General features: G+C 43.2%; 2 protein-coding genes across 2 annotated transcripts in view; both read right to left on the bottom strand.

Moving 5' to 3' along the window:
* Positions 1–8,979, bottom strand: part of tbx19 (T-box transcription factor 19) — a 25,947-nt gene extending 16,968 nt beyond the window's left edge. Inside the window, exons 1-2 of the mRNA XM_063212449.1 lie at positions 8,715–8,979; positions 5,489–5,753 (exon numbers count right to left, since the gene is read on the bottom strand). Of these exons, the coding sequence (XP_063068519.1) occupies positions 5,489–5,753; positions 8,715–8,959 (510 nt within the window). The 5' untranslated portion in view covers positions 8,960–8,979. The remainder of the gene's footprint in view (positions 1–5,488; positions 5,754–8,714) is intronic.
* A 4,420-nt stretch (positions 8,980–13,399) lies between these two features.
* sft2d2b (SFT2 domain containing 2b) overlaps positions 13,400–25,000 on the bottom strand; it is a 12,433-nt gene continuing 832 nt past the window's right edge. Inside the window, exons 2-8 of the mRNA XM_063212450.1 lie at positions 23,765–23,854; positions 23,356–23,441; positions 22,654–22,735; positions 22,281–22,316; positions 21,111–21,169; positions 14,547–14,576; positions 13,400–13,769 (exon numbers count right to left, since the gene is read on the bottom strand). Coding sequence (XP_063068520.1) covers positions 13,730–13,769; positions 14,547–14,576; positions 21,111–21,169; positions 22,281–22,316; positions 22,654–22,735; positions 23,356–23,441; positions 23,765–23,854 — 423 coding nt within the window. The 3' untranslated portion in view covers positions 13,400–13,729. The remainder of the gene's footprint in view (positions 13,770–14,546; positions 14,577–21,110; positions 21,170–22,280; positions 22,317–22,653; positions 22,736–23,355; positions 23,442–23,764; positions 23,855–25,000) is intronic.

Genomic DNA, 25,000 nt, shown 5'->3' on the forward strand with positions numbered 1-25,000 from the left:
AGTTTGGATATAGGAGTGTATACAGGTGGAGTAAACTCTGCGTAGTAAACTAAAGTAGTACTAAAAGAAACACTTTTCCCTTCCTTATCTGAGTAACCGAGAACTGTGTACTTGCCTTAAGTTACCATCAGCTAATTCTGCAGTGGTCAGATCAACAACACAGCCTTATCTTATTAGGTACAATGAACTAACAGGTGTAACAACAGCTTTGTAATATTATGTGCTAGTGTTTACTTCTACTTTTACATTTCACACCTCTACCATCCATGTTTGGCTATAGGAGAGTGAGTGGACAGTCTACCGCCTGGTACACATATGCCTCTTTTCCACTGCCGGTTTTACCGGTAGACCTACAGCTTGACACAGCGCAACTCGGCTGCCACTTTTTGCGATACGATTGAGCTGTGTCGTGTCTATTCGAAAAGCAAAAAGTGGCAACTGAGTCGTGCTGTGTGGAGCTGTAGGCCTACCAAAAACACGGCAGTGGAAAAGGGCCTATTTACGTACATACAAACATTTGGACACGCAAAGCGGACTTCGCCATTCATTCCTATGAGGGAAATGAACAGGGGTGAAGGAAAGCGAAAATATTGGGCCAAGTGCAATACTATGCAAATAGGGGAGAGGGTGAATTACCACCTGCCCAGAGCTCAAAGGAGCCAGCAAAACATGCATGACACACATGACATAAGTGGAAAGAAGTCCATTAAAAAGACAGAAGGAAGAAGAGAAGAGAAGAGAAGAGAAGAGAAGAGAAGAGAAGAGAAGAGAAGAGAAGAGAAGAGAAGAGAAGAGAAGAGAAGAGACAAGAAGAGAAGAGAAGAGAAGAGAAGAGAAGAGAAGAGACAAGAAGAGAAGAGAAGAGAAGAGAAGACAAGACAAGACAAGAGACAAGAAGAAAAGAGAAGAGAAGAGAGGAGAAGAGAAGAGAAGAGACGAGAAGATACAAGAAGAGAAGAGAAGAGACGAGAAAATACGAGAAGAGACGAGAAGAGAAGAGATGACAAGAAGAGAGGAGAAGAGAAGCGAAGCGAAGAGAAGAGAAGAGAAGAGAAGAGAAGAGACAATAAGAGAAGAGAAGAGAAGAGAAGAGAAGAGAAGAGAAGAGAAGAGAAGAGAAGAGAAGAGAAGAGAAGAGAAGAGAAGAGACAAGAAGAGAAGAGACGAGAAGAGAAGGGCAGCGAAGAGGAGAGGAGATGGGAGGAGACGAGAGGAGAGAGGGGAAGAGAAGTGACGCAAAGGGATGGAGGGTAATTAAAGAGGGTTCTATAGCCCTGTTGTTTGCATGCTCCTGCCCCCGCTCCTGCCCCCGCTCCCCCACAACACAGATGGGCACCGGGTGGGCAGAGAAGAGAGGAGAGGACGGGCAGCAGCGGCAGCAGCAGCGGCAGCAGGCATACTCTAATGACATAAATGCACACTTGATATTTGCGCAGGCAGCTTGATTGGGCAGCTAATGGCCGGGGTGGGCTGCTTAGGGGGCCTGGGGGGCCTGGAGGGGGGGCACTCCTGCAGCCTGAAAGGTTATCAAAGACAATACACACACAGGAACAGGAACAAGAACAAGAGGCGGCCGGCCGGGGGCAAATGGGAGCACTTGAGGTGGAGAGGGGACGACTGAGGATGACTCGCTAAGCAGAGGAGGGGAGAAGAGAAGAGAAGAGAAGAGAAGAGAAGAGAAGAGAAGAGAAGAGAAGAGAAGAAAGGATGTGTGTGGAGAGGAGATGAGAGGAGAGGAGAGAAAAAGAAAAATTAAGCGAAGAGAAGAAAAGAGAAGAGAGGAAAGGGTGTGTGTGGAGAGGAGATGAGATGAGAGGAGAGGAGAGGAGAGGAGGAGAGAAGAGGTGGAAAAGACTTGTGTGCAGAGGAGAGGAGGTGGGTGGAGAGAAGAGGTGAGGAGAGGAGAGAAGAGGAGCTAGGTGGAGAGGTTCCGATTTGGAGAGTTGATTCACTGAAAGAACAGAACAGGGTGCCAGCATCTTATGCAAACACAAGAGGAAGAGGAAGATGAGGAGGAAGAGGAAGATGAGGAGGAGATCAGAGAGCACGAGAGATCAGAGAGTACGAGAGCGATGAAAGGAGAGAGATAAATAAAAACAAAAGATAGTCCGACTGCTTTGTCAGTAAACCAATCCTCAATTTGTAGGCTACATCTCTACCTCTCTGTGGAGTAGCCTGTCAACAGACATGACCATGAACAGACATACATGATTACAGACACACAAGCAGACATAGATGATTACAGACACACAAGCAGACATAGATGGTTACAGACAGATGGACACAGAATAAAATACATCGCCCCACCACCCATGGCTCAAAGGCTAAGGCACTGCACGCGCTTTTAACTTATTGACTTACTAATTTATTATTGTTCTAGCCCCCTCTCCTCCTTTTTATGAAGCTGCTAATGCACTTTCTACAAAATGCACTTTCCCTTTTACTAATGTACTTGTTTTTAACAGAGACATTTCTATCAGTGTTAATTTTGTCATCCATTTTTCTATTTAGTCTTAGTCTTAGTCTTGTGTCAAAGACCATTCTTAGTCTTAGTCGCTTTTAGTCTTTCAAAAATCATTTTTGTTTAGTTATTATTTAGTCGACTAAAAGTCCTCAACATTTTTGTCTAGTTTTAGTCTTTCACAAATAATTTTTGTTTAGTCATTATTTAGTCGACTAAAAGTCCTCAACATTTTTGTCTAGTTTTAGTCTAAACTAGAGGTGCTCCGATTGCTCGGCCGCCGATCATGACCGGCCGATAATGGCCAAAAATAGCCTGATCGGTGATCGGAAAAACATGCCGATCAAAAAAAACGATCGAGAGATATTAAATTCCTCACGCAACCATTTGCCTTTACACCTGGCGCTGCATGTAGGCGCTGGCTCTGCACAGCTGCAACTGCACCAAAAGAAGGCATCTTTGCTTGTCTATAACTTTTCGCCATTCCCCCCTTCATTTCCACCATTCATAATCATATCTGCATCAACGATGATCTGATTTTCCGATCGTTTACCTGACAATGTAATTTGCGATTGAGTAGGCTACTCGCCAGTGAGCCATTTTACGTTATAACCTGTGTAGTTGCCTCGGTCAGCACGCGACAACTTCACGTTGTCAGCACAAACATGTCAATTATTGTTTTCAAAGTTGTAATTGGCAGTCAGTCGATTAGTTTGATAGTCGCTGAAACACCAAACGGCGACAGATGTGGTTAAAACTTGAGAGAGAGATTCAGAACGGTAGTGGAGCACTGCAACTGTGGACGCTGACAGAGAGGGGAGGGGCTCTCCTCACGAGGCTGCTCATTTAAAGCGACAGGTTGTTTTTTTCTCATATGTGGAAGACTATTTGATGTAATGTTTCAGTTTCAATTCAATCTTAAATAGTTTAGTTATTCTATGCAATAACTTATACATTGATTAATACTGTAGACTGTATTACCAACACTAGTCTGAAAGATAATAATAATAATAATAATAATAATAATAATAATAAAAAAAATAAAAAAAAAAAAAATAATAATAATAGCCTAATAATAGACATGTGCAAATTAAGATTGATTGGTTTATGGGCAGAAATGGTATTCAATAAGGATAATTAATAGGCTATTAAAAAAATAGGAAATCATTTTTGTGATCGGCAATCGGCAGATAAAGATTTTTGGTGATCGGTATCGGTGATCGGGCCAAAAAATGGTGATCGGAGCACCTCTAGTCTAAACATTTTAGTCTTTAGTTTAAGTCACAATACAATAAAACACAGGGCCTTTAGTAATGCACTAGTACTTAGTTATTGCCATTCTGGTAATAGCAAATTTATAACACTGTGTCTTAAAAGGACACTATGTAGAATTATGTGCCAATGTCATGCCTGTCTCTAAATCTAACCTAGCTAAGCTTTCGGTGAGAATGTTTTTAATCCCACTGTGCCAGCAGTCAATAGTGCATACAAATGTGAATATGTCGCTGGTGCTATGTATTCATAAAGGGCTAAAAGTTACATTCAGGATTTTCTGACAATGGGGTGCGAAAGTGGTCCAGAGCATTCATTTAATGACTCAAATAAGTGTCGGTGGATGGATTCAGCTGTAATTATTTTTTTATTTAATCCTATAGTGTCCCTTTAAAGGTTGATTCCCAATTAACAATTAATTTATAGGCTTTAGTTGTGGTTGTACCAATTTATGTCTGAGCCCCCAAAAAAGTCTACGTCTTAGTCGTTTTTAGTCTTTCACAAATCATTTTTGTTAGTCAGAATTTAGTCGACTAAAAGTTAGTTCTTAGTCTTAGTCGCTTTTAGTCTTTCACAAATCATTTTTGTTTAGTCATTATTTAGTCGACTAAAAGTCCTCAACATTTTAGTCTCGTTTTAGTCTTTCACAGATCATTTTTGTTAGTCAGAATTTAGTCGATTAAACTCTCAAAGGGTTAGTCGACTAATATATTTAGTCTTAGTCTAGTCGACAAAATTAACACTGATTTCTATTTTCTTTAACATCTCTGTTTTTATCTATCTTATATATACTTTTTAACCTCCTGGTCCTGTGTTGTATGTATGCTGTCTACTGTTTTTGCACAATCTGTATGTTACTGCTGCAACAAATGAATTTCCCCATGGCGGGATAATAAAGGGCATACTATACTATACTATACTATACTATACTATACTATACTATACTATACTATACTACACTGGTTACATTCCAGCTCGAGGTAATGTCCTTGACCGACAGACAGAAAGACAAGCAGGCAAGCAATCAAAAAGACAGATAGACAGACAAACAGACAGAGAGACAGACAGACAGAAAGCTAGACAGATACACAGACAGATAGACAGGCAGACAGACAAGCAAAAAGACAGACAAGCAAACAGACAGATACATGGACAGACAGGCTTTCCGAAGTTTGGACTGCTAGCACCTTCATCCATGATTGAAATGCCCTTGAGCAAGGTACCTAACCCCACATCGACTGTAACCAATACCCTGTACCTAAATACATAACTGTAAATCGCTTTGAAATAAAGCATCAGGGAAGTGTAATGTAATGCAATGTAATGTAATCCACCGACCCTTTGCACCCATTGAGCGTGCTGCTGGTGCGTTTGACCTTGCTGAAGGACAGACAGACAGACAGATAGACAAACAAAAAGACAGATAAGCGGACCACCTGCACAGACAGACAGTAGAACAGATGAGAATTTTTTTTTTAAATCCACTGTCACCTACCTGTCCTCCTCCGTTCAGCTTGGTGAGTTTGACCTTGCAAAAGGACAGACAAACAGACAGACAACCAGACAGACAGACAGACAGCCAGACAGACAGACAGCACAGACAGCTAGACAGACAGACAGACAGACAGAGAGCTAGACAGACAGACAGATCGATAAGCAGGCAGATGGACAGACCGACAGCTAGACAGACAGCTAGACAGACAGGCAGACAAACAGACAGACAGCTAGACAGACAGACAGGGGTAAACGTCCTACCTGTCCTCCTCCGTTGAGTTTGTTGGTGAGTTTGACCTTGCTGAAGGAGACGGGGGCCTTCATCCAGTGGGCCCCGAAGTTGGGGGAGTCTGGGTGGATGTAGACACAGCTGTGGCTGTGGGGCTCCGGCTTCCCCGCCCCCACCCACTCCCCGTTCACATACTTCCAGCGGTGGCCGTCCGCAGGCAGGAAGTCCAGCAGGAAGGAGTACATGGCGTTGGGGTCCAGACCCGACACGCTCACCTTCAGGACCGGGAACATACGCCTGGATAGGAGAGGAAGAGAGACGAGGGAGGGAGAGAGAGAGAGAGAGAGAGAGAGAGAGAGAGAGAGACACTGAAAAGTAAGCCTACATGGCATTGGAGTCCAGACCGATACACTGACCTGCAGAATCAGGAACATATGCCTGGATATGAGTGGAAGAGAGATGAGGGGGAGAGAGAGAGAGAGAGAGAGAGAGAGAGAGAGAGAGAGAGAGAGAGAGAGAGAGAGAGAGAGAGAGAGAGAGAGAGAGAGAGAGAGAGATGTGTGTGAGGGTGAGAGACTGAGAGACGTAGGCCTACATGGTGTTAGGGTCAAGGCCCAATAAAATAACCTTTGAGCACCAGGAACACACGGCTGTATATGGGACGAGAGAGAGAGAGAGGGGGAGAGGGGGAGAGAGGGAGAGAGAGATGGGGGGGGACAGAGAGAGAGAGGGGGGAGAGAGAGAGATAGAGAGAGAGAAAGAGAGATAAAGAGAGAGAGAGAGAGAGAGAGAGAGAGAGAGAGAGAGAGAGAGAGAGAGAGAGAAAGGGGTGGGGGGGGGAGAGAACATGGCATTGGGTTGCAGACACTTACTCGTGTGTGCCTGTGTGTGAGGAAAGAGACGTGTGTGTGTTTGTGTATGTTGTGTATGTTGACGTGTGTGTTTTCATGTTAGGATGCCATGTATAAGTGTGTGTGTTTTCATGTTAGGATGCCATGTATGAGTGGGTCAGTAAGTTGGCAATGCGACATCAGGCACACATTCACTTTGCTCTCATATCAGTGCATTACCCAGAGCAGGAACACTTTGCCAAAACACACACACACACACACACACACACACACACACACACACACACACACACACACACACACACACACACACCCTATGACTGCTCTCAAAACTAAAAACATGCAACACTAACTTCAGGAGTGGAGCATGTCAGCATGTCAGCATGTCGTGGCGTAAATTTCACCTGCAGTGTTTACGTTTGCATTAGCATTGTTTATTTCCAGAACAAAACAACAATTAACTAAAACTTTCAAGTGTGGCTGTTTTGAAATGTGCAAATGGACGGCCACCCACTACTGTTTGCCATTGCTCTCCTCTCCCCCCTCTACAGGCGGTCAGCCAGGTGGCCGCTCAACACTACAAATGGCTGGCCGGGCCGCTGGTCAACATCCAGGCACCGAATATGACTCCATGGGCCCCTGGGCCACAAAACAAGAGAGCCCCCCCCCCCCCCCCCCCCCCCCAAATTGATTGTATCCGTCAGTCCCCCCCCCCCCCCCCCCCTTCTCCATGGTGCTGCGAGTTTACAACACAATTTAGGATTGGCCGGCGCTAGGCATAGGCACACCGGGCAGTCGCCTAGGCACCACATGTCTTGGGGCGCCAAAAATGCCCAAAATGTCCCACAGAGTTAGAATGTCAAACAAAAAAATCTTCTTTACACTTAACATGTTGATAATGATTATGCATGGACACAGCGCAGATTATCTGTGTTCGATCAGATGTATGGCGCTATGTTTACAGAAGACAATTTCTAATCGCACAAAAACGGAGGGGGGTGCTCGCCTAGGGCCCTAATTTCACTAGAACCGGCCCTGGCCAGGTGTGAGAGTCTATGTTGGTGGGGGGGGGGGCAGTTGGGGGCAGTACCCCCGAGAGAATTCGAAAATACAGATGTTAAAAGTGTGATTTTAAATACCGTAGATAAGAATGCAACTAAGAGGGCTTTCAGGCCGACAAGAACGGAGCCGGTGCCGGTGCCCGCACCAGTTACGTTTGGCACTATAGTGCTTGTCTGCGAACCGCCCGTGTTCATACCGGGCTCTAAACTGTTTCCACACGTGACTGTGTTACCTGGATGAACCTGCTGACGGCCACGCTGTCGTCACGGTTTGCAGAGAAAAACCTACTATTTTGCGATTCGCTTTGCGAACCAACTTTCCAGTTCACGAATGCAAATATCTGTGGCGTGAACACGACGGCCAGTTCGCGATTAGGTACGGGAACGGGCTCCAGCACGGTTCTCAGTCGGCCTGAACGCGCTATAAGAGGCTTGAGCTTCAGGGCCCCCTTGACTCATGGGGCCCTTGGCCTGGACCCAGTAGGCCCGTGCAGTGATCCGTCCCTGTCAACATCCCCCTTCAGCCCTTTCAATTACCCGGCACTGGGCAGCAGATCACGATCGGGGCCAGAGAACACACCTACCCCGCAACACACCTCTGCACCCCGCAATCAATTAGTGGAGTTGGGGAGAAAGTAACAGAGTCACATGACCTATGGCTGAACGAGAGTCCGGAATAGATGTAGCACTTCTACATTTGAAGTACGTAGAGGATTGTTTGTTTGTTTGTTTATTAGTATGCTATTTTATTTATTATTTATTTTATTATCTATAAAATGCAGCCTATTCAACGCACTGATTAGTCCACTGGCTACATTGCTGTGACAAATCATTTTTTTCCTTTTTTTAATAAAATGTCTCTGAAACTTGACATAGACAAGATGCACTGTTATGGAACTTCTACAAATTTCTTTTCATTTAATAATCTATGTTTAGGCTCTAGATATAGGTTATTGATGGGTTACTGTCTGTTTTTCAACTCTGAAACTTCACATGGCCATTTTGTAGTAGGGTCATGTACAGCTGGTCAGATGCTGTGAAGTACAGGCTCTTTTCCAGCAAGTGTCTTTAAAGAGACTGACTGTAATCTTAGTCTAAACCTTTCATATTAATTTCATTTCATTATTAACTTTGCCTTTTGATGTTTGCTTTTAGTTTGTTTGGCCATAGTGTACAACACATTTTCATACAAACATTGTCAATTCTGACTGTTTAGATATTTATAGGCTATGGGATACGATCCTACAATCCCATCAACCTGGGAGGATGGGCCTAAATCCTTAAATAAAATGTTTTGTCTTAATAGGCTAATTAATAAATTAATTAAATGTTATAGGATGTCTCACCTGCCGTTCTTGGTGACAATCATTTCGTTGGTGACTTCTTTGAATTTCCTCCAGAGTTCCGCCTCCTCCAGGGACACTTTCAGCTGTTTCTCCGTGGGGTCCCCCTTCTCCCTCCCGGCCTGGAGCTCGCTCTCCACCACGCTCAACAGGCGGGTGATGCAGCAGTCGCTGGTCCCGGTCCCGGAGCCCCGACCGCCTGCCCCACCGACATCTCCTCCCATCCCACTGCTGCCCTCCACCTTCATCAGGAGACCCACCCGGTGACACGCGCTACAACGGAAACAGGTACGTGCTAATCTGTCCCGAACTCCCGGTAAATGTGTTAAAACTGTGTTAAAATTTACAGTGCTGTCCTCGTTCTCGTCACGGTCATCATATGTTAATATGAATGATGTGCGAGACGAGAGAGGGATGTGAATGTGGCTGTCTGACCAAGGATAATCGTCTCACGGAGGTGTCGCATATTTCACAGATATATGCCACGCGGAGCTCTCACTCCCACGAGAAGGGGGGCAATACCTACCGGGTAACCACGTGGTCGGAGAACTTAACTCAACATAATGGGGTGAGATCCAAACTTGGTTATCCTTGTGGACAAATAAAAACAACATACTTTATTGAAACACCTTTATAACGAAATTGAAATTATAATTAGTATTATTATTTATTATTAGCCTATTTTTACTTAGGCTTATGCTTTGATAAATAAAATAACATAGGTCGTATTTCCTTTAGGTCGTACACTCTTAAGTATTTTCCTTTTCATTCACATTTTCAGGCGCATTTCAACACATTTTCACTGGAGCTGAGCTAAAATAAGTTGTTCTATTTGTTTTTGAATGGAAGCATATTGATTAAATGCTGAGAGTTTACTTTTTTTATTCGGGGAGTCGTTTCATGATTTTCAGGACTGGACAGCGACCATGGGACATGCGCACGCGTGGTGAGAAACATGCAACATTTTTGGATGTTTAGAAAATAGACTGTAAAAACATGGTCACCGACAAAGCAATACATGCTTTTTCATTTCAATCTGCAGCCAAATAAATCGTGGGAATGTTGCAATTTAAATATATTTTGACTTTAAGAACATTTATTTTATTCGTAGGCTAATAAGCTGTTCCAGTTTTCTTAATTTCTTCATTAAACGCAAACCCGGCGAACAATACATTTATAAACCATGTTAAAGCAAATGTTGTGTTTTGACAGTTTAATTTCAGAGCATGAATGAGATCTGTCTGGGAATTTGAGGAAATGTAATGCGACTGCGTCCCACAGCGCACAGCTTGCTCTGCGTCTCCAAAAGGTCCAGCAGCGCAAAGAACGAATGACCCACTAAATTGGTCAGAGAAAAGGCCTTTTGAAAGCTTGTTTTAACACAATATACGGGTCAGGTGAGTCAGTAAAGCGCACACGCCGCTCTGTACCTCTGCGAACACACTGAAACACGAGAAGCCCTGCGCGCGCTCCCTGACTGGAACTCAGCGGCGCGAGCTGGAGTCAGTGTGGATCGAAGCTTGTAGTGGGCAGCTGCTCTCCTCGCGAGGCTGGTTTGTAATCACGGAGTGTTCGGACGCGGAGATTAGGGGATTTATGCAGACTTAAAGCACATAAAGGCTCGCTCGAACCACAACAAATACGAACAAACCAGACACCTCAGACGCGCACACGCCAATCTTTGACCTTTCCAAAAGCTGTCCAGGCAGGACAGAGGGAGCGCACGGCGATTCGTTCGCCATGAAGAAACAAGATAAACAAACATTAAAATGAGGGAATAATAATTAAACAATATTCAGACAGCATAATGATTCATGCGTTAAGTAAGTTGCTCATTACTCTGAATGAGTGTAACAAAGTCGTTTTTATTGATACGACACAATATCACATCGGTGAAAGACAACTGTGGTAGGACTTGTATTTATTCGTAAAAGGCGGTAACAGTGCCTAATAAAATAATAAAAATGATTATCAACTACACACTATAAATTATTTCTGGCACTATGCAGATCTAAAAAAAGGCAAGCTTTTGTTTTGCTTAGCATCTGGGTGAAAATAAAAAGTACACTAAAAAACGGAGTAGAAACTTGAATGTTGCATCTACATAACAAGGTCAGCTTCCATGAATTATCAGAATGTTTCGACCCACTAGTTTATATTTTTTCAAGATGTATAATATGACAGTGTTAAGAGACAAATTAGTCTTCACAAAAACATGTGACAGCAGACACACACATGGGCTAATTATGCAAGTAAAAAAAAAAAAAACAAGCAACATATAATTACAGTTGCCTCAGTCATAAATCATACAATCATAATCTTATGTAAATATTTATGTATTTTGTTACCATCAATGTTACATAATATTCATTATTTTACACTTGATTGTTTAAATGAAACATCACTAATATTAGTTGGACCTATGAGAAGAAATAGAGCTATGATCCACTATAATTAAAAGTGTGGTTCAAGGAATGTAAATAACAAAGAAATAAAAAAACATAATGTCAGAAATACCATTAAAAAACAATGAAGTTGAAAGAAATAAAAACTGACCTTTTCTACTAAGTGAAATACGTAAGTATAGCATAAGTACAATAAAAGATCTACGTTTTCAGTAGACACAAGACCACATCACTATCACTGGACAGTTTACACACACACACATACACACACACAGACACACACACACACACACACACACACACACACACACACACACACACACACACACACACACACACACACAGAATAATAGGCCTATACTGCAACTAAGTCATTTCATTCAACTACAAAATAAACTGTATTTTTTAAATTAAGGCTGCATGGGGTTGCCGTTTAATGGAAATCTAAGCACCTATGAAATACACAGACCTACATAGACCTACATACAAATACACAGACCTACATAGACCTAGTACATACAAGTACATAGATCTACATGATACATAAAATGGAAAAAAAGGACGAACCAGGAAACAGTTTTTACAGTCTATGCACACCGGTTCCGACAGCACTGCTGTGCACTATCGGGTTCGACAATTTCAGTTACCCCCGCACACTGGTGCAGACGTGCTATGAACAATAAATGGTCAATTCCATCACAGCAGAGCATGGATAAAAAAGGGCCGACTCCGACAAAAATAGAGCTTTGCCGTAATCGACAGGCAACATCCGCGGACATCGGCGCCGGTATGCGGGCCGGGGCTGTATTGAAAGCAGTGGAATGGAACCTTGGCAGAGCAGCGCTGCACACTTGGTTGGAGCCTGCAGAGCAGCGCTGCACACTTGGTTGGAGCCTGCAGAGCAGCGCTGCACACTTGGTTGGAGCCTGCAGAGCAGCGCTGCACACTTGGTTGGAGCCTGCAGAGCAGCGCTGCACACTTGGTTGGAGCCTGCGTGCGGAGGCCATAATGTCCACGCAGTAGGACTATGAGTAAAGGCTGTCAGAAGTCATGTAAGGCCAATTAGCGGTTAGCGGGGGCTAACATGAAATGATCCAAGTCGACCACAGTCATGAGGCAAACAGGTAACCAGTCAGGCACATTGGCATGTAGCAAGAGGCTGCAGGCCTACAGACAGCCACAGGTACAGCAGTGTCAGCCAGTGGTGTAGTCTACTTTTTTGAAGTGGGTATACTGTATATTTGAGCATTTTTGGAAGTCGGTATACTGTATATATTTATGCTATTCTAAATAAAGGACCAATCAATGTTAAGTGGGTATACCTGCGTTCTACGTAGACTACACCACAGCCAGAGGTGGCCAAACCAAAAGCAGTAGTAAATGTATATGGTGTACTAAGTACGACATTAGCATGGGCTATTACTAGCGGTTACACCACTTATACAATTGTACCTAATGAGGTGGTGAGATGTTGCTGTTACTGAAAAACAAACGTAAAACCTAAAAAACTGTAAAAACCTACAAAGAAAGCCCTCCAAATATGATCCAACTAGCGCTGAATCAGGTACATCGCTCTACAGCTGCTGTGGATAGACGTTTCCTGTGCTGGACAGAAACTATGGCAGGTATTTATTTTTACTTCTTTTTACTTCTACTTGTAGTTTGGCCGTCTCTGTATTCAGCATGGCCCTCAACAGCACTAATCTAGCCACACAAACACAAACACGGGAGGAGGCGGGTTCCATCCCAGAGTGGCAGACCACCTCAGTTACACTAGCCACACACACACAGTCATGCGCAGCACAGACAAGCTAATAGCTACTGCTAGACATATTCAAGTCACTTTGTTCAACTACCTGGGGCAGAACCTCCCACTCAGTGTGTGTGTGTGTGTGTGTGTGTGTGTGCACGCGCACACTTATGTGCATATGAGTGTGAGTCAATGTGAATATGCATGTTTATGTATCTGTTATGTGTGTGTGTGTGTGTGTGTGTGTGTGTGTGTGTGTGTGTGTGTGTGTGTGTGTGTGTGAATGCCTTTGTACCTCAGCGCCCACACAATCCTGGAAAGCGTCCAGCTAGGGAGAGACCCTTGTGATGGAAGTGTGTGTGTATGTGTGTGCGTGTGTGTGTGTGTCTGTCCGTGCACGTGTGTGTGTGTGTGTGTGTGTGTGTGTGTGTGTGTGTGTGTGAGGGTGTGTGTCTGTGTGTGTGTGTGTGTGTGTGCCAAGCGGTAAGAGGGTGCTTCATGATTGGCCACCTGTGACAGTCGGGGGGGTGGAACACTCGGGGACTCTAGAACCTGTCATGTCCCCTGGCGTCCCCAAAACCTACACACACGCCACACACACACACCCTACACTACAAGTACACACACACTCTCCTCACCACCGACACACACACACACACACAAACGCACACACATACACCACTCCACATCACCTGTCTGTCACATGGCCCCTCCACATACTAACACACAGTCACACACACTCCACACCACATCACATACTTCTATCACACTCCTCGCCATCCACATACACACACACACTCTACAACACAGTCCACTGCGTGCGTTGCGTCGCGTCCACACACACACACTTCATAACACACCCCTCAGTTGAGGCACGCAGAGAAGACCTTCATCACCGCGTCCCTGCAACACAAGAAAACAAACAAGCAAACAAACAAACAAACAGCTCAATTAACAAACAACAAACAGCCCGATCAACAAACACATAAACAACAATAAACAAATACAGGAGCAGAATCACAAACAGGCACAACAACCACTTATATTAGGTAGAGGACAGACAGCTGTGCCAGGAGCAGGGTGTGTGTGTGTGAGAGAGTGTGGGTGTGAGTGTGTGTGTTTGTGTGTGTGTGTGTGACTGGAAGAGATGGCTGCCTGGCCTCTGCTCTGCTCTCCTCTCACCAATTACAGCCCTGGACATGCAAGCCAAATGTGTGTGTGGCCAACCATGTGTGTGTGGTCAATCGTATGTGTGTGTGCGTTTGTCTAAGTGTGTGTGTCAATGTGTTTGTATATAGCAGTGTACAGCCGTGGATGTGGCTGAGATCCAGGGAAATGTGTGTGTGTGTGTGTGTGTGTGTGTGTGTGTGTGTGTGTTTTAAATACATTAATGAATTCCGTGTGTGTGTGTGTATGTAAGCTACATAGGAGGGGGCTACACACTACAGACACATATAGGGAACTATAAGCACAGACACAAAGGTACACATGCACACACACACACACACATCACACACACACAGTATTAGTCCTAGGGAGGGGGAAGAGTCTATCCGTATGGTGTTTAAGGTGTCATATTAAATACGTCACTTGTGCAGTTAAACACACACACACACACACACACACACACACACACACACACACACACACACACACACCAGATATGCCCTAAACGCTTACCTGGCAAACGGAATGTAGGACAGGCTGTACCTGAAACACACACACACACACGCACACACACACACACACACACAATGACACAGAAATACAACAGATTAAAATCACACTTCAATAGTTATCAAGATTGCTCTGGAACACCAAATCCCAAATGTACGTAAGCTTACACACATAAAACCCCTGTATGAAATTGATAGCGATGGAAGCACATTTTTGTAGCTTTTCTGTGGTATCGCAGTCTAATTCTGTAATATTATTAAAGGGGTATGCCACTATTTTGGGGCTTAATACAGTTAAAATCGTTGGCCAGGGTTTATAAAGGTGGTAAAGTGTGTTATTTTTCATGTAAGCCGCTGTCTTGCTTTAGGCCAAGTTAAAAGAGGGAGCATGTCGCTAAGCTAGTGAAAGTGAATGGATCCGTGTAGCATGCCCTTTTAGTGAAGCAGGGAGTGTGTCCATACCCTCTACCAGGGCCTCTACAATAGGGTCAATGATGTTTTAGTGGTACTGTAACACACGTCAGGTTGGTGCATCCACAGCTAGCTAATGCCACTACTGTATGGAATAAATTACTTATTTTTGTTGTTAGTAGCTTACGTAAGAAGCCTATTGATTGCAGTACATTAAGTAAGGGTTAACGTTCGGCGAGAAGGTCGCTACCGTGGAATAGCAGCACGACAGAGAGAATCTTTAGACCCCGACGCGGCTGCTATTCCACAAAGCGACCGACTCGCCGAAAGTTATCCCGCTTATTATATGGATATACTTAAATGATTCACACATGCGAGGTCATTTCTTTAGACCTATTTAATGTTAAGATTGTTGCTGCGCAAAACAAAACAGTGCCGTTGTGGAACACCGCTAGGCAACAGCTAGGTAGGCTAGCCAGGACAACAGGTGTTGTCTATCACAGCAGCTGATTAGAGTGACAAAAGACCGGACCCCCTGCGGAGTGATATGAAACATTCGCTTTAGCCACTGACTTGTATACAAGCCAGTGGCTTTAGCAGTGAACGTCTTGTTGCCATTGACAGCGGTAGCCAGGCAGCAGCTGATTAGAGTCTTGTTGAAAAGTCGCTTTAGCAGTGAAAAGTCTTGTTGCCATTGACAGCGGTCTGTTATAGACCAACCCGTCCGTTATCGAAAAATAACAGACGTCCGAACGTTGGGGAGCCCCGTTGAAATGAATGGAGCATTCGACAGATGACGTCACAACCATATAATAATATCCAATAACTAATTAATTTATGGGCATTAGATGTCGTTAGACATCTGAGCCCAAAAAATGGTCACTGATCCAACTGTAAAATCTTCCATTTTTTTTAATCTATTGCATGTTTTTTTAACACATACAGTGCCCTCCATAATTATTGGCACCCCTGGTTGAGATGTGTTTTTTAGCTTCCAATTATTTTATTTTTTTTCTAAATAATATGGGACCTTAATGGAAAAAAAGAGAAAAATCCAACCTTCAATACAAGTGCATTTATTCAGTGGGGAAAAAATCCAACATAAAGAAATAATTATTTGACATCAAATAATGTGTGTCACAATTATTAGCACCCCTGGTGTTAATATTTTGTACAACCCCCTTTTGCCAACAAAACAGCACCTAATCTTCTCCTATAATGTTTCACAAGATGGGAAAAGACAGAAAGAGGGATCTTCAGCCATTCCTCTTTGCAGAATCTCTCTAAATCATCCAGAGACCTGGGTCCTCTCCTCTGTACTCTCCTCTTCAGCTCACCCCAAAGGTTCTCAATGGGGTTGAGGTCAGGGGACTGAGATGGCCATGGGAGGAGCTTGATTTTGTGTCTGGTGAACCATTTCTGTGTAGATTTGGCCATATGTTTAGGGTCATTGTCTTGCTGAAAGACCCAGTGACGACCCAGCTTCAGCTTTCGGGCAGAGGGCAACAGATTTTGATTTAAAATGTCCTGGTATTTCAAAGCATTCATGATGCCATGCACCCTAACAAGGTTCCCAGGGCCTTTGGAAGCGAAACAGCCCCACAGCATCACTGACCCACCCCCATACTTCACAGTGGGTATGAGGTGCTTTTCAGCATGCGCATCTTTCGTGGTACGCCAGACCCACTTAGAGTGTTTGTTGCCAAAAAGCTCAATCTTGGTCTCATCTGATCAAAGCACACGGTCCCAGTTGAAGCCCCAATACCGCTTGGCGAACTCCAGACGCTTGCGTTTATGATTGTGAGTGAGGAAAGGTTTTCTCCGTGCATGCCTCCCAAACAGCTTGTTGGCGTGTAGACAGCGCCTGATGGTTGATTTGGAGACTTTGTGACCCCAGGATGCTACCATTTGGTGTAATTCTGTAACAGTGAGCTTTGGAGATCTTTTGATTTCTCTTACCATCCTCCTCACTGTGCGTGGTGGCAAAATAAACTTGGGTCCTCGTCCAGGCTTGTTTACCACTGTTCCAGTTGTTTTGAACTTCTTAATTATTCCTCTCACAGTGGATATGGGCAGCTGCAGTTGAGTGGCAATCTTCTTGTAGCCTCTGCCTGACCTGTGAAGGTCGACGCACATCTGCCTCACTTGTATGCTGTGTTCCTTTGTCTTTCCCATGTTTAAGAGTGGATAAGAGAAATGGCCTCGGTGTCACGTCATATTTATACCCCAGGGAAACAGGAAGTGATGAATTACTAATTAAATGTTCCTACATACTCTGGTAAACTTTGTAAACTACTGTAGAAATGACAGAAATGCTTCAATTATATTTATTTCCTGGGAATTGTTAAGGGTGCCAATAATTGTGGAACAGGTGATTTAATGAAAAATAATTATTTTTTAGTCAGGAATTTTTTTATTTTCTTACAATTCATTTGAGTTGAAGGCTACATTTTCCTACAATTTTCAGTGTGACAGTATTCTTCTGCAATAAACACTGAATTTATTTTAAGGCTTTTAACACATCTCAACCAGGGGTGCCAATAATTATGGAGGGCACTGTAGTTGTAGCTGTATGTGTCGCAGTTAGGATAAGAGCCTCTGCTCAATGTAATGTAATGTAAAGAGACCAGGCTGTAGCACTGTTTCAACTGTGCGATTTACTCACGAGGAGCGACCAGGATTTCAAACAGTATTGATTTTCTTGCTGCTCTACGATTACAGATTTCAAACTGGTCGTGAGGTGAAATCGCTTGTCACTACCCCATGTACACTACATGATGCAAGACTCTCAATACAATTCCCAAAACGTCATGCGACTCACAATCGTGGCAAAATCTGGCCAAAAGTTGCACAGTGGCATGTCTAGCATAACACACATAATGCACCTGTGTGGTCAGCTTTCCTCTCCGGATGGAGAGAGCAGGGACGGATCATGACTCCATGGGCCCCTGGGCCAGACAACAAGAAAGGGCCCCCTCCAGATGTTAGAGACCCTATATTGTTGGGCATTCAGGTGTTTTCCCCTGAACATATGTGAAAATAGAGTTGCATACCTGCCAACCTTTAACATTTTTTTTGAGTAGCAACTTATCGCGGCGCGGCAATTCACGGCGCAACAACTTGGCATGGCAAAGCAACGGGGTCGCCGGCGGGCCCATCTGAGAGGCTACTTTGTTTTGCATAGTCTGCCCTACACCTAGGGATGCCAAATGTCAACAGGGAAGATATGAGACACTTCATTCAGGCAGGGGGGTCCTCCCCCAGAAAAAAATGCTTTTCTTAGATGCAATGTCCTGCATTTTAATGCATTTTAGCCTAACATCCCGTGTATCTGGCAAATAGTTTATCTTGCTCTTCACAGTACTTTGAACTACCATAATTTATTAAACTTTCATGGAAGATGTTTTTTTTTTGTTTCACACCATAACACCAATAAAAGACTATGATATAGTGTGCTGGAATTCAGGCCTCTAAATTAACTTTATTGATCACCAGCCAATATGGCTGTTAATCTTACTAGTCAAACATACCACCAGTCTGGCTAGTAGGCCTAAGTGGCTATTAAGTTATCCTATGTACCAGCCAAACAGAGCATTTGGTCACTTGGGGGGTGTTAAGGAGCTGGAATTGAGTATGAAATTGAAGTATTTGCTGATTATTTTTTTGGCTGTAGAACGTACATGTAGGAAAATGTATAAATTAATTATAAAATACCGAGGCATTTCAGTGATTTTTATGAACAAAAAGTTGAATTGTAATGATTCTTACATCATCTCCCCCAATATTAATAAATGGTGATGTTGTCACCTACTGTGAAGAAGCATCAGCAGTAGAGAAAAAGATAAAGACAAGTGTTATCTAAGCTAGGATAATATCAGGTTAATATTATTACATTGGGGGCTAACATCAAAATCACACTTTCAGCATTCACTCAGTACAAAATGCGTCATGTAGTGGCTCTACTGAGGGACGGGGGCTAATGGCCAGTGCTCTTGGAACTTCCACGGTAACATTTGAGGGGCATCGCTTCTTTTTTTCCACTTCTCTGCATAATAGTAGGCCTATCTACCCTCATCTGCCGTCGTGAGTTGGCTATTGTTCACTGTTCGGCACATATGATAGGAGAATTGATTTTATTAATAGATTGCCATACATACGTGATTACGGACAGTAGTCTTGGAGTGATGCATATTCGGTATGACGCACGACCTGTTACACCTGTTCACAGAATGGGCCATGACTCAGGGGGGAACAGTATTCCTATACGGTGTCATGGTAGGTTACGGATGTAGACATACTCCGAGCACAACCGTTAGAACTATCGCTTTATTTTCCCGAGTTAAAATGATCCGGCGCAAAGGGAAACCGAATTTGGTTTGCTGCTAATGTGCTAATTTATAGCGCGGTCATCGACACATTTTATCATTCGGAAGTTATCTCGTTTCGGTCCAATATCAAAACAAGCAACAACATATTGCCGTCAAATACGGCGAAACATTGGGTGAATCATTACGACAGACCTCGGCCTTTAGTTATTTTCATAAGTTTACGGATTTATATATTAATTCACTATTCCCATACAGGCTACCTTTCTCAAAGTCCTTTACCTTTGAAACTGTGATTTTGACGGTGCTCACTTGTAAAACTACAGCGACAGTACCAAGATGGATAATACATGATGACAGGAGGAGGACACTTGTTTCAGAGATTATAGGAGTACATTAACCAGTCTCTCTGCTTGCGTGATTTCGAAGCAAACTTTCTATATCTGCAGCTGATGCCTCGACTCGAGAGGAGCGCAGCACAAGACATCCAAACTAGCGCTCTGATTGGTCAATATTCCCCCCCACACACGTTGCTGGCCAATGGAAAGGCCAGCGCGAGACAATTGCAAGCAGAGCCATGTCTACGGCTCTGTCTGGTTGCAAGTCTACAGAGCAATTTATAAGGGCCCATGTATTGGTTTTTCCCGTATTTTGAAGTGACAGCGCTGTAGTTTGATGTCAAAATCCGTATCTGCTACACAGAATGCGTAATGGTCGGCAGGTATGGAGTTGTTAAAAGTGTGATTTTACACAACATGAGAATGGAAATTTAGAGGATTGGGCTTCAGGGCCCTCTGCACCCTTGGGCCCCTGGGCCTGGGCCCGGTAGGCCCTTGCAGTAATCCCTCCTGGAGAGGGTAGGACACACAGTAAGATCATCACATTAAAATCTATTATACATGTATAATAATTAATACTAGGCATCAGACAGGCCCTTGTTTACATTCTTTGATCCTAGCACACTCACACACACACACACACACACACACATCTGCATGCAAGCAAGTGCTCGTGCATACACACATGCACACAAACATCCGCATGCAACCAAGCATTCGTACACACACATGCACGCGTGCACACACACGTACACACACACACCCAAATGAGCCTGGCTAAAAGCAGGCGATGTAATTGCTCCAGTCATTGTTGACGTTGTTTTTGAAACACACGAGTCTCCGCTGTCCCTAATTGGTCTGTGTGAATGTCTGTGCATAATTCATCCAGGTACAGTATTGCATGGATGAACTATTCCAGTGTTTCTCAACTGGTGGGTCGGGACCCAAAAGTGGGTCGCGGAGGGCTCCTGGGTGGGTCGCGGAGCTGCTGTGGTGTAAAAATGTATGAATTGACCCTTTTATCGCCAGTCACAAAACTGAAACAAGTCACAGTATTGAATTAATGACCATGATCTCCAGTAGTTGATATAGATGTTGTATGTAAGCATACAACGCAAATAAACCTGATGCATATTTATCAAATACATGGCTATTGTTGATAAGTTTCCGATGGCGCAACAAAATATTGGGTCACAATGTCATGACCATGGAAAACTGTGGGTCCTAAAAATATTCCAGTCAAGAAGACTGAACTAAAATGACATGTGTAGCAGGGCTTGACATTGGCACCTGCCAAATGGCCAAAAACTCGGAAGTGGCTAGTAATCGTTTTAGTCTCACTAGTCACTTTGGCAGGTAACTTGTTCTTGGGTATGATTTATCTCAGTAGAACTTATCCTGCCCCTTGTGTTATATTTAGGTTCAAGAGAGATCATTCAGATTCTACGCATTTGTCTGATACTGTAGGTAGTTGATTGTCATTTCCCAACTTACCAGGCGAAGGCCAGGAACTGCAGCACACAGAAAAGCAGAGCCAGCCCGTTGTTCTTCCACTGGAGAGAAAATAAGAAGAAGATCATTACCATCATGAATAATAATCATAATAATCATCATCATCATCATCATCATCATCATAACAGAATAGCAGAGCCAGACCGTTGTTCTTCCACTTTCAACATAAGATATAGAAGCACCATAGATTATTGACTTTCAATTTTGCCATTTTTATTTTATCGTATTTTATCCCAATTATTTAATGATGTCTCCCCTGTTTCCCCCTTTTTCTTGCCATTTTTTCACTTGCCATGCTCTTGTGCTTTTGTCAGTATGTTTTATTTTTATTATTTTATTTTGTAAAGCACATTCAACTGCATTTGTATATGAAATGCGCTCTACAAATAAAAAAGCCTTTCCTTGACTTATCATAATAAGGCTCAGCACCATATCACCTAAAATCACCATAATTCAATTTACACACCACAATACATATTTTTTTAAAGGTACACTGTGCAGGAAATGGTCAAAAAAGGTACTGCAACTATGCTGCTCATTGAAACTGGGCTGTCTATTGCCAAATTTGATCTTTACATGAAAGTTTACTAAGTAATAAACTAATACTTTATAGTATGGTCCAAGTACAGTCATTTTTTGAGCTAAAAATGACTATTTTTGGAAATTCAAAATGGCGGACCATGGAGAAGATCCCCCTTTTCATGTATGAAAAGTGCCATTTTTCCAGTCATAATGAATACTTAGAATTAGATGCTGGTGGTAAGTATTCATGAAAAAGGTGACATTAGAGAATGGGCAGCATGAATTCTGGAAATAAACAAGTACAAATCTCACACAGTGTCCCTTTAATGTTGTGGTATGGTATGTTAGAACTAAGGTCGCCTCAATCTTTGGTGTCTTTTAAAAAAGGTCTTTGTAAAAACTTTGTATTTTCTATAGCTTTTAATTCCTGACTTTTCTCTTTTACAATATGGTATGATAAATATCACTGAAAAGAGATGGAAATGGACATGGGTGGATATAATTGCAAAGATATTATATTTTATTATATTATATTATATTATATTATATTATATTATATTATATTATATTATATTATATTACATATGCTGGCCTATGGATGGATATTACAGATGACTTAACCAGTCTTACCCAAAATGCAGCACAAAGGGTCAACACAAGACATGTCTGTAGGGAAGAGTAATGCAAGAATCAATCAAACTGTCTCCAATGGAACACTGGACACACAGGACAAAACTATAAGTAGCACTGTATCGAAGCCCATAAATCTGACAATAACAAGACAACGTTTCAACCACAACGTATTTGTTAAATGATTGCTTTAAACATGTAAACACATCACTTGCACAGAAAAAATGCAATGATTTGGACGCTCACGCCTGTGTGTGCGTTTGTCCCTGTGTGTGTGCGTGTCCGAGTGTGCATGCGTGCATATGTGTGTTCATGTGTGTGTGTGTGTGTGTGTGTGTGTGTGTGTGTGTGTGTGTGTGTGTGTGTGTGTTACCAGCATGATGGCTGTAGCCAGTGCTCTGGTCTTCTCACACATCCTCTTCAGCTGGTTTAGAGGACCCATCAGGAACATGGTGCTGCAGACACATGTAACACACACAGTACATTAAAAATAATTTGTAGGGCTGCCACTAGAGATGGATGACTTCTTTTTTCATCCGCAACTCAATATCAGCCTACGATCCTCACCTCACGCATGAACATTTTTTGACCATATTTCAAAAAACCCATCGACACATCTCTAGTCGCCACCTCTGTCTGAAGAAAAGCCTTGACATGACATTTTGTACACAATCCCCCTCTTTGCAATGACATCCTTCATTCAGTGTTCAGGAAAGTTCATAGTTAGTGCAAATTTGACATAGCAATGTCTCTGAAACTGGACACATGTGGACCTTAGGGCTTTGTCAAGAAGATAAAGAAGACTGTTTTCAGTCTTAACTCATATTGACAAAATAGTTACAGTACTTTGTCTTTGTAGGGCAGTAGAGGTCATATTAGATCTTGTCCTGCATCTGCACGGCACATTTCCTGTTTTTTGCAGGTGGGCCTACCTGCCCAAAAGAGGCAAGGTTGCCCCCCAGTGTACATCACAGCAACACACACACACACACACACACACACACACACACACACACACACACACACACACACACACACACACACACACACACACACATTCTAGCCCCAAAGTTACCTGGCGAGTGATGCGAAGTTGCCTCCAGTGTACAGCACCGCGAACACCGCCAATCCTGCACCAGGCAGCCAGAGTAGACATGTGCCCTTGGAGAGAAAACACACATACACACACACACACACACACACGCACACAGGCACGCACGCACACACACAGGCACGCACACGCACACACACAGATAGGCATGCACGCACACACACATGCACGCACGCACGCACACACACATGCATGCACACGCGCGCATGCACACACACACAAACGCACACACACACCCACACACACTTTAGTACCAAATTGACTCTGTCCATCATACCTTTAACAATTATTGAACTCAAACAACCTATGTAATAACAATATAATATACAATTTATTTTTTTGAAAATAAAAAAAAAACCCTTGAGCAACCTACCAGTATGGAGCACAGCACGCCGAGGACGAAACAAATGAGGAAGCCCTTCATGCGCGCGCCCCAGCTGAGTGTGGACGCGTCACTCACGGCCTGAAACAGTCACAGCGCGTCACACATTTATATTTATTACTCATTTTATTCAGTATTTTCTGATAGGGGGATGTGCAATATTTGGTTTGCATCATTATTTTGGACCAATGTTTGATGTTTGGTAGGGGCGAGATGAAGAACCACAGTATACTAACAGCAGTTGTCTGTTTACATCTTACCTGTTACCCTGTTTGGTAAACATGTGTGTCATTTGTCTGTCTGTCTGTGCTGTATTTGGTGTTACATCACACTCTCATGTCCAAACAACATTTCTCTCTTGTCTTTTATCATCTCTCATAGAGACTACATACAATGCTGCCCTACCAAGGCAAAGTACAGTGACTCCATATTTGGTCAAAATGAGTTTAGACAGAAAATTGTCTTCATTACACCTCCTTTATCTTGTGTGACAAAGCTTTATGGTCCAAATGTGTGTGTGTTAGAGATATTGCTATGTCAAACGAGCAGTAACTACAATATCCAACCTGATGGGCCTACCAATACTTAGAAGCCACTCTTCTCAGTTTCAGTGTAGGGCAGGGGTACTCAATTAAATGTCAACGAGGGCCAGTTTTTCAAATTCCTTCCAGTAAAGGGGCCAAACTATACGTATGTATTATGGTTGCCGATTATCAATGAAAAAAATACAGGACACGTCATTGAGTTGGGGGCTCTGGGGGTCCTCCCCCATAAGGTTTAGCATTTCTTATATGTAATTTCCTGCATTTTAACGTCCTGTGTCCCGTTTCAGCTCGATACAGAACCCGTACTTTTATCTCTAAGTTCCAAAAAAATGATTCTGTATTTCAAGGGGCTTGTGGGGGGCCAGAGCCTTGCCGTCCAAGGGCCGCATCTGGCCCCAGGGCCGCCATTTGAATAGGCCTGGTGTAGGGGTAGTTACTGCACTTTGCCTTTGTAGTGCAGAATAGTGGTGGTGGTGTCACACCCAGTATTGCAGAGTTGGATTAAGCAGTAGGCTACAGGCATTCCTCATTCTACTGTAGTGTATTACTCAGGATGTGTATCTTAGGCCTACTGTGCAGCCATGTACAAAAACAAGACTATAAAATCATCAATCACAGTCGATCACAATAGAGCGATTTGTAATGACTGCACTTGTCAGATTGGCAGTGGCAGGTTGAATAT

The sequence above is a fragment of the Engraulis encrasicolus genome, chromosome 12 (assembly GCF_034702125.1).
Source record: "Engraulis encrasicolus isolate BLACKSEA-1 chromosome 12, IST_EnEncr_1.0, whole genome shotgun sequence".
NCBI classification, from domain to species: domain Eukaryota; kingdom Metazoa; phylum Chordata; class Actinopteri; order Clupeiformes; family Engraulidae; genus Engraulis; species Engraulis encrasicolus.